The sequence below is a fragment of the Ischnura elegans genome, chromosome 1, assembly GCF_921293095.1.
Source record: "Ischnura elegans chromosome 1, ioIscEleg1.1, whole genome shotgun sequence".
Taxonomy (NCBI): domain Eukaryota; kingdom Metazoa; phylum Arthropoda; class Insecta; order Odonata; family Coenagrionidae; genus Ischnura; species Ischnura elegans.
This window is the reverse complement of record NC_060246.1, coordinates 53,405,932-53,419,042: the sequence shown is the minus strand read 5'-3', so window position 1 is coordinate 53,419,042 and position 13,111 is coordinate 53,405,932. Positions and strand designations below refer to the sequence as shown.

The 13,111-nt window shown below is 37.0% G+C and overlaps 1 protein-coding gene across 1 annotated transcript in view; it reads right to left on the bottom strand.

Annotated features, from left to right (window-relative positions):
• The window catches only part of LOC124173950, a 33,550-nt gene extending 20,755 nt beyond the window's left edge, over window positions 1-12,795 (bottom strand). The window contains exons 1-9 of the mRNA XM_046553144.1: window positions 12,682-12,795; window positions 8,209-8,329; window positions 7,314-7,465; window positions 6,168-6,284; window positions 5,127-5,273; window positions 4,062-4,170; window positions 2,687-2,794; window positions 945-1,225; window positions 641-782 (exon numbers count right to left, since the gene is read on the bottom strand). Coding sequence (XP_046409100.1) covers window positions 641-782; window positions 945-1,225; window positions 2,687-2,794; window positions 4,062-4,170; window positions 5,127-5,273; window positions 6,168-6,284; window positions 7,314-7,465; window positions 8,209-8,317 — 1,165 coding nt within the window. The 5' untranslated portion in view covers window positions 8,318-8,329; window positions 12,682-12,795. The remainder of the gene's footprint in view (window positions 1-640; window positions 783-944; window positions 1,226-2,686; window positions 2,795-4,061; window positions 4,171-5,126; window positions 5,274-6,167; window positions 6,285-7,313; window positions 7,466-8,208; window positions 8,330-12,681) is intronic.
• Window positions 12,796-13,111: the final 316 nt, after the last annotated feature.

Sequence of the window (13,111 nt, the reverse complement as noted above, 5' to 3'; positions counted from 1 at the left end):
ATATACATGCATGCATTTAGTCGTGCCCCCTATAAATATAAATAAATATGTAAAAACATAAATAAAGATAGAAATTGAAACATAGAGGCAGGAACATAAACACATGACGATGACACTGCGGTGGCGTGGAGATGTAATGATGGCCGAAAACTTATGGAAAATTTTCACCTTGACTGGGAATGGAACCACACCTACTCGTTGAGAAAGAAGCCATACGCTTCGAAATCTCCAGATATTATTTCCTGTGAGACCATTCTTTTTTTGGTTGTATTTTACTAAGTACTAGTGAGTTACTGTATTTATTATTATGTTCTACACCTTAAGTTCCTGCGAAACTGTATAAATGTATGTTGAGTTTCAAGACAACGACAGTAACGTGCTCAGATTTGACAAAAAAATCTCATACATTTTTGCATGCATCGCAAAGAATAATTAGCTTACACATATTCTCCAAATCTGTTTCCTATCTTAAGCGTCCCCGTTTTCTATCGCAGGCCGTAGCTGTACCATAGTCATTCCAGTGGCCACCACAGAAAATTAAAGTTGTAGCTAAAATTCTTTTGGAAAATAGTGTTTGCTGAAGGGCTTGTTTCGATTTACAGAATTTTAAATCAGAAGAACGTATCAATTAAGTACTTACCGCAAAATGGTGGCATTGCATTAGTTTTCAAGAAAAATTTAAGTGGTGCTGGAGAGCTTCTTCCAGCGAGAGAATATGTGTCGGCATTTATTCCCATCAGGGGACATTTTTCTCCTTTCTCTCCACAGGCAGTGCAGTTTCCCTGGAAGCAACAAAATTATTTCAATATTTAAAAAATGGAAAATGTACAAAATTCAAAGTTCAATGGTTAGAACGAATACTCCCGACCAATTACATCTATTCCGTTTGAGTTGCGAGCTAATATTTTGTTTTGGTATGCAAGACATTCACGATTATCACTCACTTCAAGAAAAGCTTCGTACGATTCACAAGGGAAGCCAATCAATGGACAGCTGTTGACCGCTTGGCTTCCGCTGCGTCGATCATCGCTTAGCACAGGTAGAGCTCTAATGGAATCCAAATAGAGTTGAACTGCTCGCCCGTGTGAGGACCCCAGGTCGTGATCCTCGGCTATTTCATCTGGGATGGTAGAGCGAGGAATACCAGGCACTTCGGCTCCTGGCTGCCTATAGCCTCCGTTCGGGAAGAAGTCCACGTGACCGGATATGTCCTGAATTCCATAGCCTATATTAACGAAAGCACAGTCTTTTTAAATTTCTGAATAAATGTAAGTCAAAGTGCCTATCACTTCCTGTTCTAAAATCAATGGAATGGGCAGTGAATGTCGAAATTAATCGCTACTGTATTAAAAAAGTATTTAATTACGAAATAAATCTTTCGTAACACCCTAACGTTGGGATTTTATTTGATAAAGTTAAAATTTCATTTTTATTGGTCAAGTTGGAATGTATCTAAGATATATTAAATCAAAAAGGACGCAGTAGTCTATTCTTTCTTGGGATATTTTCGTTATTGACCATGCATTTAGACTTTAAGGCTTATTGTTAGTGATTTTACCATCACTTGTAGTTCCAGGAGAACGTACTAGTAGAATAGTATTGTGGGGCATCCTCTAACGGATTGGTTTGTCCCCTCTTTCCTTCCAATTATTCATTTGGCTAATCTCTGCATTCAGAGGTGGACATGCCACTCTCTTATTCTGCAAACGTACATTATTTGCTCCATCTTCCTCAGCGGCAGCTATTTCCAACACATTTTCCTTCGTATTAATCCTCTTGCGATTGTTTTCCTTCAGCGGCAATCCCCATAAATGGTGGATATGGTTGTCTTTCTTTTCCTCAGTATCCCAATGAGAATCCTTTCCTCATAAATCCTCTTTTCATAATATACTCGTTTTTCCACCGGCGATCCACTCGATCTTTTCAATACTTCTATCTCGTTGCCCCAAATTCCCGTAATATTTCACCAAGGCCCAAATTAGAGACCTATTTACTTTATACATCTTTTAATGAAGATTCTTCCATCACGTACTTCCGTGAAATACAACTCATATAAGATAGTCAGTTTTTTCATGCGGTTCTCAATTTCAAGTTTTTCAAGTTCTCTTTTACCCTCCATTTTGCAGTAGAACAGTAGTTAGAGATAACATTGCCCTTGGTGAGTAATAGTGCTGCTTTACCAAAAATGGCCTCCACATCATGTCAAATATGTTGCCCCATTCTCCGTTTATTGAGCGCGGCTGCTGATATGACGAGTACGCTCACTTATTTCATAGCTTAGCCTTCTAGTATCCACTGTCCACTAATTGCATTTGTTAGCATAATACAGTAGTTAAGTGAAGAAGTTGACACCATTGCTTATCAAAGAGGAATTTTGCGCCAATCCTATGACTCAACGAGAGAAGCTAACCAGCTAAAACCACGGAATGGCTACCAATGGAGGTTAAGGAGCTTCTGCGGGAGGAAATTAGAGATCTGAAATGGCCCATAGGAAACGGAAGAGTTCTCCTGTGCGCAGTAATTAGTGTGAGACGACTCTTTAGACCATTCATTGTTTTCTTTTGCTGGGATCCCAGTTCTCTAAGTTTTGTTTGGTGAATTCGGCGTCATGAGGAGGAATGTCATTTTACCGTCTGAAATGAGGGAATGTTGAGGGAAAATGTGAAGGGAAGGGCCTGCAACCCACCCAATAGCTCAGCGTCCGTGTGAATAACGTCAACAAACATAGCATCACTCGCGTCCAGTCGTACGAAGGTCGGCAATTCCTTGAACAGAGGTCCAGCGGGATCTAATCCTGTGGATGAATGAAATATCAGATTAATAGTTATAAATAAAATGTAAATTATCACTTAATCTGAACATTTCCCCAAGTATCCAAAATACAGTATGTATTTGAGCTATGCTGATTATCAAGTGAGTGAATGCGATTAAAATTTTATGAATGACGAATGTTGAAGAAATTTAAATGCATATCCATGCATACATATCTTAGGGAAAGGCTTTTTTCTAAGGTTAATTTCAAAATGATCTATAGATGATAAATCTCAGTTCGGGCTCAATCATTATCTACGACGAGAAAACTAGCGCAGCAGTGGAATGGAAATTAAGGTCTCCACATAAGATGTTTAAATGATAAATACATTTTGGAAAAAGATCCAGTCCATTCTGCAGCTAAAGTCGATTATGTTTTGACTGCTCACTCTCCCCCTAGGCTTCGCATGATGTGAGTGTTTCAATGCTTTTGACTTCGATAATGCTGAAATTCTAAGTATGAAAGTAATCTAAAAAAAAAGATTATTTAAAGAAAAGATTCATGCCTCTAAAAATAAAAATAACTCTAATAAAAGATCAGACATTCACAATCTAAGAACAATTTATTTTATAATCCGAATTGACGATAACTCTGATATTTTTATAGCTTAGTTACATTCGGCAAAGAATTTTGTGCAAATAAGGCTTTCTTGTCGCTTCTTTTTCATTTATTTACTGTTAAATTCTTTACATATTTTTATTTTACTATCATAAAAACATTGTAACAATCTTTGATGCCTTCATGTATTCATTTATTGTAACCATCATGCATCATATCCCTAAAGAAGATATAAGAAACAAGCAGGCAACCCGGCGTGGGAAGAATAGTACTCAGAGAAGTGGGAAACTTGGAACGTGGAATTCATGGTCGCATAGCAGGATTTTATATTTTCTCTTTGAGCTCGTCAAGAGGTGTGCCTACTCGGTAGGACGTCCAATCCTAGAAGTCGTATGACGCGTGACAAACAGTAATGAGCAAACGATGAAAAGGACGCTTTGGACGCAACCGAAAGTAGCACTACGGGGTTCCTGAGCATGAGATGCACCTATGTTCTAATTTTGATGGTAATCCGTGCTGCCGTATGGAAACGCATAGCGGACAGACAAACTGACATCTTCTTTTAAATATATAGATATATCGTAACGTTGGCAAACAATTTTGCATATCATTCACAGACCTATACTCCGATACGTCATTTAATAATTGAGGTCAAGAAACGAAACCGATTTAAACCGTTGTCATTACGCACCCGTGATCCTTCTCAGTCCGGGAATCCTTTCCCCTGCGTAGCCGGCAGTGTGTGCACCCAGGCTGTGTCCGATCAGGTGGAAGCTGGAAGCGGACCCTCCTTTGCGATCCTACAAATAAATATTATCATAAAATGTATGCCATTGGCCATTTTCAGTAAGAATTGGGAGGTTGAAATACCATATTTCTTTTCTCAAATCTCTTACACCATCTTGGAATGTGTCGAATGATAATCAAAGAAATCGTATTGGCTACAAATTTTATTATAACAAATTACTACACGTGTTTCGATTGCTACTCAATCATCATCAGTCACAAAGAGTACCTGATGATACATTGTGAAATCATCATCGGGTACTTTTTGATCGAAAAAATGAAAGCACGTGTAGTAAGGTGTTTCACGTGTGGTAAGGTGTTATAATTTAATTTGTGGACAATAAGATATCATTGTTTATTCGATATGTTGTTCCACGACATATTTCCGCAAAAAAGTTGCCTTTATTTGAAATGTGTCGTCTATCAAGTTTTTTTATCGTTATCATCGCCTTGTTGGAAAGTTGATTCCCTGCGTAAAGTTTTCGTAACTTTCAAAATGCATTCATTAAATACAATCTCAGAGATAGAACAGGTAAAATGGTAATAGTGCCTGATATTCGATTTCCACACACGTGACTCTTGCGTCGACCAGTAACCACGTGTGTGGAACGGAATGCAAAAAAAACACAAGTCGACTTCGTTGAATGGATAGCAATCATTTTAATTTTTTGGGGGAATTATCCATTTCTTCATTTGAGGATTTTCCATTCTCACTTCCGCTGGGGACGGTGCCGGCGCCAGCGAAATTTTTTCCTTATTTTGTAAAGTTTTAGTATTTATTTTTAAATTTCCTCCATGCATGTGGAAATTTTGCATTCCATGTTCATCTCGGGTTTCCGCGCGGGTGAGAAAATCTAAGGCAGACGAACCCGAAACGTCGGTTGCTTAAGGTTTTCTTATCCGCGCTGAAACCCGAGAAAAGTTTATTCATATTAAAGTTATTTACATGTTTTGTGTGCCTTTCACTTACTATTAGAGAGTTCACCATGTTGGCCACCTCCAACCCCACCACGCGAGTATTGGAGACCGCCTGAGGATAGGCCGCCGACGCACCTTTGGACCAGTCCACTGTTATCACGTTGACGTCCAGGTGCTTCAGAAGTAGTTGCCTCATATCCTTGGAACAGAAAAAAGGCAACGTTTTGTGATAAAATTTACGCGAGAAAGATGAAGAATAAATCAGACTCGTGATCATTTTGGAGGAAAATGGCGTGGTAAATATTCATCAACACACTTCTTTGCAACCCTATCTTGATTGTGGATCGTTTACCAACACACGGATCGTTCAAGCTGTGCGACTTGATCATCGACCAAGTCCTTTTGTAGCATGAAGAGAGGAATATCTACTCCTGTTACCACAATTTAACATCTGTTGGAAGTATTTTGAACTTCAATAATCGTCACACATTTTATCATATATTTTAAAATTTGCATTTATTGTTACCTACAACGGAGAATCGTTGCGCGTCTTGCAATTAGAGCATGTATGTACGTATTACTGGTTAGTGCGTCCAGTGTTCAGTCATCTGAGCTAAGACAATAAGTTGAGCTAAACTCTGCTTATCTTTGTATCAAACTCCTTCAACTTGTACTACGCAGATGTAAAAATAAGCTCGTATAATGTTTCATGCTGCACCGACTGCTGCATCAAGCTCTAATCATGAGATGCAAAAGTTGTGGCATAATTAGACATAGGTAAAATGATTAAACTTTTCGTTTAATTTCCTTTTTATAATTGATTCCAGTTGGTTTGAAATCACCTCACATTTAATTATCCAATTTTAAAATTATCTGGCAAGAGAGCCATGATAGAGTTAATTCTACATTATTTTCCTAATATACCGTAGTTTTATCATTATTATTAAGCTAATTGAATTCGTTCATTATTTTTTAGTACTTAGAATCCTTGTATATAGTTCGATATTTGTCCTGTAAAAGAGTGGCGTGTCACTGCTCAAGTGTACCTACTAATTATTTATGCATGCTTAAAAATGAATGCAATCATACTCACCACGACCCAGTCTTCATTTGCAGAACTTCCGAATCCATGGATGATGAATTTTGTGTCCTTTTTTGGATCGAAGAAACGGCTTTCAACGTTTCCGTTGTCTGACACACGCAGCCTCTCCTGTAAACAAAAACGAATAGATAAAAACGCCCTGTGCTCGAAATATGAAAGCTTTATAGTCTTTAGGCTCTTTTCTCAAACGTTATGAATCTGTTTGGCATTCAAAAGTTGACTTTGTCAACATGCATGGCTTTAATTCTAAATTCTTCCATTGGTGTTGAGAGGAGGTCAATGTCAAATACGAGTTTTATTGTTGATTTCTTCCGCTTTATTGAGTTCAATGTTGGGTAAGCGTTTAAGGAGTAAAGGAGAACACCTATTATGGATGAGACGAAGAAAAGTAGGCCGTTAGCCTTGCGGGAGAAGTAAATGAAATAGGAGAAAAGTTCTCAAGGGTCAATAAGAAAAATGCCAGTAAACCGGTTCCATAGGTGCTTCAGCTGATAATTCATTGATTTACATTTTTAGGCACTAAAATTTACATTTCTGCGTTCCATACTACGCTAAAGCACTCTCAGCCCATACTCTTGGTCACCTGGAGCTCTTTCTCGATATGTCTGTTAACATACCGAGAAATGTTGACCATAAGGCTGAATCACCATGTAAAACCTCGTTTTTGAACCAGATGAATTTATTCGCATGTTCAACCTTACAAAAGTTTCATTCCTCACAAATATATGTGACAAGGGAAAAATTTTAAGTTGCGAAATTGTATCATACACTCTATGGAAGAAGACAAATGGCAAAGAGCCTGATGTAAGCGGTAAAGTTGGAGATTATTTCTATTTTATCGGCAGAATAAAAAGTGGAGGCGACCAATGCCCTAAATATGTTAAACGGTTACTTTTGAACCTCCCTTTATGAGAGGATATATTAACCGAAACAGCAATTCTTGAACAATGAAGCTCGAATTTATTTCGAGGTTAACTGGCTGCTCACTCTCTCCCTAGGCTTCACATTTTTAGATCGAAGACCAGACGTTGCATTCTAGATGCAATAGAATAAATTTGAGGGATGAATTTTGTGACGGAACGTGTTCGGGAAAGAATATGCTTGTCAATAAACTGGCGCGAATGGAAGTGACCTTACCGCTTCATTATCATTTTGTCTTGAGTAGAGCTTGAATGTTGTCCCAATTTCTTCCCTACTCGATGGATTTGGGTTTATGGGTCGCTGAATGCTATACCATTCTTCAGAAGTAGTTATGCAACCCAGCATTTCGAAACAAATAGGATCCATACCTGGAAAAGTACATCGATATTTGTAGAGGTTTCAATAATTCGTCCACAATCCCCTTATGAACAATTATATCAAATAATATTGCCCTCTAATTCTCATGCAAGTTAAAATGCAGTAATATTAGTATTTTTCTAAAGAAATCCTAAAATTGGCCTTAAAATTAATCCACCACGCACCATGATTTTCCAGAAAAATCGATTGAAATGATAATATATGTTATATTTTAAATTCCAATATGTGATATTCCAATTCCCTTAATGACCCACGGCCATGTACAAAAATTATCTATTGAACCATAATGACTGTAAGCATGACCGCACGACCGACATATGGCCCGAAGGATATTTTGTATTAGCAGTCAATTTCCTAAAATTATTTCATCTCATTTCTTCTCAATAATTGTCTATTATATAATAAAAAGTAAAGGAAAGAGGGGGCGGATTTCATTCAACATGAAATTTGGACCATTCCAAAAATGTTTTAACAAAATGTTATTAATTGTCCTCTTCATTAGGGGTTAGATTAAAGATCAATTTGGGGGCTAGATGGAAGATGGGACTTTCTGGTCACAATCTCGCCCAATAAAGACGCATTGTTATTATTATTATTACATGGTGCACTTATGTATAATTATGAAAAAGAATCCGTTATTATCAATAGGATTCCATGCTGTCTGTATTTATGTGAAGCTAATGCAACGCGAACTTTTAATGAATTGATATGGTATGATACTGAAAATTCTTACGTTTTAATTGCTTTAGAGTGGATGCTTTGGTCGTTGTTTCGCAGGAAACGTCTGACACTAGCAGCGTCAGCGCTGCCAGCGCCATCGACGTGCAAAATATGAGTTTCATGATGTTGAATCCCTGAAAATAATTGGAAAATATTAGTGAGTATATGAGAAAGTATTAATTTTATCTTATCTCTTGGATTATATTCCCAAAAAATATTCGTTAAAAAATTCCAAAACTGAGAGAAGGTTGTATGTGTAGGTGGGACAAACTCGTTGCCAGAGTTGTTTTTTTCTATTCATACTTGCATGTAATATGGAAAAAGTGAGGTACCATAGCTTCTAAGATGATCTTTTGATTGAGCAGCCTTGGATTAATTTTCAATCACATGTACTTTTCGCGCAAATGCATGTTACAATTTAATCATCAAATAATTCTTCTTCTGCTCAGAAACCTCACTACAATCTGTACCTAATAATAGGTCAAAGTTACGTTGAAGAATCTCCAATGTCAACGAATTTCAAATTTTATCCTGGTGGGTGCCAACCTACTACCCAGCCATTAAAATTTAAATGACTTTCGCATAGTCAAATGATGGTAATAAAAAAATCTTCTCTATGCAAACCATTTTCTGGAGCTTACTGATAGCTGAAAATGGGTACTAGAGGAAACAATCGTTGCATCCTTGGTAGATCAGGACCCCGTGGTAATGTTTTGCCGATTGAAGGCACTCTGAAAATGGGAGGGTGGTGTAAAATAATGCAGCATACTCAAAAGTTATTATGGCTACCACTCTAAGTTATTTAAGTCTAATGAAAAAGGTCGAGGGCCTAATGAAAGAGGTCAGAGGTCTCCATTTGAGCAAGAGTATGTAGTATTATTAAACATCACCCGGCCTTGGTAACTTTTCGGGAAAAATTAATTATACAAGGTAAACTTTATGTAACCACTGGAAGCGAGCTGAATGAAATGCACGGGACCGTATTTTGAATGAAAAAAATTGAAAGGATAACCAAAGTACATGAGGATGGAATGTTCTCAAAAAAGCAGTCACTAAGAAGTTGAGGGTGAATATTCATCGATTAAAAAAACATGGAATTTTCACTTGTGGACTTCTAAACAAGTGTTCAATGATAATATTAGAAGTAATTTTTGGGCAATTTTAGTTACTTTGTAGTGAAATTAATAAAAATAATCTGATTCCGATTTATGCACATGAACAATCGAAAATTCTACTCTTCAATTTATTTAGTTACCCACTGCCGACCCTTCCAAAAAACCTTCCTTTTATATGTTCCCTGCCCTCTAATTCACAAATCTCTATCACCACTGCTGGGAGGAGGGGAGGGCCTGCCCAGGCTTAATTTTCCTGTCTAGGGCGCCCTGGATAAATTTTCAGGCACAGGGAACGTTATCATGTGCTCTCCTAAAATCGTCATGGTGGGCTGTTGTTTAATCACATTACATTCATACACATTTCATATGAACTCACCCCTCTCTTCCCCCCCCCCGCCCCATCCTTTCGCTCACCCTCGCATTGCCACGGACGGTGCCAGTACCAAATTTACCTAGTCTGGCCCTACTTTTTTATCTGTTCCTCCTGCTTTGTTTAAATACCCATTTTAGAAGGAGTTGATCATATCAATATTTATACTTTGTATATGTATTTGAATATACACTTTAACGTTTTTATCGTCCGTAGCTTGACTACATATGTAGTACATATCAGTGAGAGTAGCCTACACCCAAGTAACTCTCCTGCTAAACAGTATAAATGGTATTTAGAGCTTAAGTATTTCGCATTTATTCATAAATGACTGTAGTGCTTCTTTTTTATCCGAAATTTACTCGTTTATTTTATTGAAATCAATTTTATCGGAACGTTTAGCTCTTGATCAGAATTCCCACTACGTTTCAAATTTGAACTTTAGAATCTATTCACGTAGTACTGCTCTCAACTTACAGTTCTAACGAGTAGATAAAAATCTCTTTTTACTACTTCTAACATTTTAAAAACCCTTTGGCCTCAAATCTACGCTATGTTCATCCTTTTCGTCTTTTATTCGTATCCCTTTTATATCCACCTCTCAATTTTTATGCATTGCCTCTTTTTTCCTCGTTAGTTTCTTCCGCGTAAAATATTCACCTACTCCACATGATATGTCATCTACCCTCATGGAGAATTTTTGTTCGTAAACCACTTTAGGACTAAGAGGAAACGTAGCAACGCAAGAACTATACAGCTTATAATTTTAAACAGCGCAGTAAAGTTATTCAAGTACTTATTTAAAGTGAATATTTCGTTAATATTTTAGGTATAAATCGTAATTTATTGTTGTTATGTGCTTCATTTATTGAAAAATTTCTCATCCAACCGGATCTCTCTCGATGACATAAGCTATAATTACAGGTAATTGCGAGCAGTCAATCTAAATGCACCTACCATGACGCACACGCATTCAAGGCCACATCTAAATCACCGAGCTAGCTGAGTTATCAGCGCATCTCGGTTGAATTGAGCATTAAACGTTTTCTATATACCGAAGAAAATATACTGAGGTAATAGATTATTTATAAAACTGCGTTTGATGTGGGGTAATTTATTGAGTCCCTTTCCTCTTATATTTTACGCGCTTTTGAATATCCAATTAGATTATCCCACACTATCCTGAATCGAGAGAAGTAAACCTTGAGAACATGTCTGGCAGTGAGAATTTATTTACGCATTCCAAATGGAGAATTTCTAAGCATTTTTAGCTCTGAGGTCGATGCGTTAGAACTGTACCATTATGTACTTTTGAAGTGCATGCAAATTTCCATATTGTAAAACAATGTAATGAGACTACTAGTTTTGAGGAACCGCATCATTTTTGAGTCAGTTAATCGAAGTCTCTTTGAAGAAAATAGTCATCTCTTAAATTATTAAGTGCGGTAAATTACATTTCATTCGAAAGTTCGTAATCTTGGCATAGACTGAAAAAGTGATTGGCATAAAATCAGAGAGAAAGCTGTACAAATATCTTCTTGCTGAATATGATAAATCAGTGTAACTACGAGGAAAACAATAAAGAAAAAGTTTTTTTCTTGAGTCATGAATTTTCCGTGGATTGAATGGGTTTCCTTTTCTGCTGTAGATTAAAATAAAAAAATGTTCTCATATAGTTCGGTGAGTGGATGTAATTCCAAAATTATTCCCTGTATGTTGACCAACATGCATGTATATTGTTAACTTTTAACTACTTAGAGCGTGTACACTGTATCATTACGTGCCAAATTATTCGTGTCACAAAGTCGTGCAATACTTCGTTTCGTCGCTGCAGAATAGACTTTCCTGACCGCTTACAGTGCTATTAATCATGGCCATACAGAGCCGCTTAGGTATTAGATCTGAGATTTACTATGTTCGACTAAACATTTTCTGAATATGATTTTTGATCAAGAGTTTGATAATGCAAGTCAAAATTTTCGCTCGATACGAGAGGCGTAAACAGATTACCCACGGTTTCTGAACACCTCCAGATCGAGTGGTATGAATGGAATATATGGCAGTAAATGAATACAAATTTTTCTCAGCCTTATTAAGGGCATAATATATGCGTATAAGAAGCAGAATTTAACAAAACCACGGTAGATTCAACGTTCACTATTGCTCTCAACATTCAAGTTGTACAAAAAAGCTCTAAATGATAATTTTACATCTTTGTTCCCATATAAATGCTTTTCTTTTTTACGTGTAAGCAGCAGATCGCTTTTATTTGGTATCGATGGTACCACATAGTGGATGAAGTACGTTTCCATAAATAAATGCCGTGGTACAGTTCAGTTAAATTTATCAAATTCTAAATTTAAAAAAATGGTAGATCCATTCTATTGAATTGCGTATTTCTTTGTGCCACCTGCATGTCGGTTGTGATGGATAACTGCTGTGACGGAAAAGTATAATTGTACTCCTAATTTTTTTTATTAACCGTACTTATCGCTGTGTTAGTAGCAAGCAGAGAGCACTATTCGTTACCTATTCGTTTTCCTTAGAAGATCCTAAAAAAAACACTCATCAAATATGTATAGCCTGAGTATTCCCTCGATCTGTTTCTCATTTTTCCTTTTTTTCAGAAATAGAATTCTAAGGCTTAATTAATAATTAATTAACAAATGATGAACCTTTGAAGTGTAATCAGGTATGAAATAAAAAATATTTTTTCTTGTTAATAATGCGGCAGAAATTAGTCTGAAATGTAATTCCGTTGGCATATGAATTTATGCCTATAAGCATTGAAATAAACCTTGATATTTCATTGAGTTTCGTAGAAAATGGAAAACTGTTCAAATTTTGCTGTGAATTGATTATCGATGAAATTTGATAGAGACAATGGAAAATAAATGAAATTACGAAAGGGTAAAGTTTCCTAAAGCTACATGAACCTGACTGCGAAGCTTCGGATTAATGGTTCTTAATACAGGAATAAAAAAAACGGAATGACTCTTACCTGCGATACTCCATCCGTTTCCAGTGAAGAAATGGACGCTACTGGCAAGCTTCATTGCCACTCCACGTAGTTTTATATAAAAACCTTGACGGGGTCGTTCTTGGAAATCTCCGTTGTGGTAAGGATTCTTCGTGCATTGCCTATGATGCGTTGAAGTTGATTGACGACCAAGATGGGGTGGGGGCATGTCCATGGTGAAAGGCAAGTAGAACAAGAAGGTGTGGGAAATGGCGAGAGTGGTAATGTCGCCATTCGGCCAACATTCACGGTCAGTCTGCAGAGTGAAGAAGTGGAATGGGTAATAATTTAAGTCCCATACTTGTTTACCTCCGTCGTCATCATTTATGAGAATCCTTGCGCTACCCTCTAGCTCTCTTTATTTAGAAATCGCGTCTGTCGCGGAAACTAAATTGCTCCCAAGATGCGACAA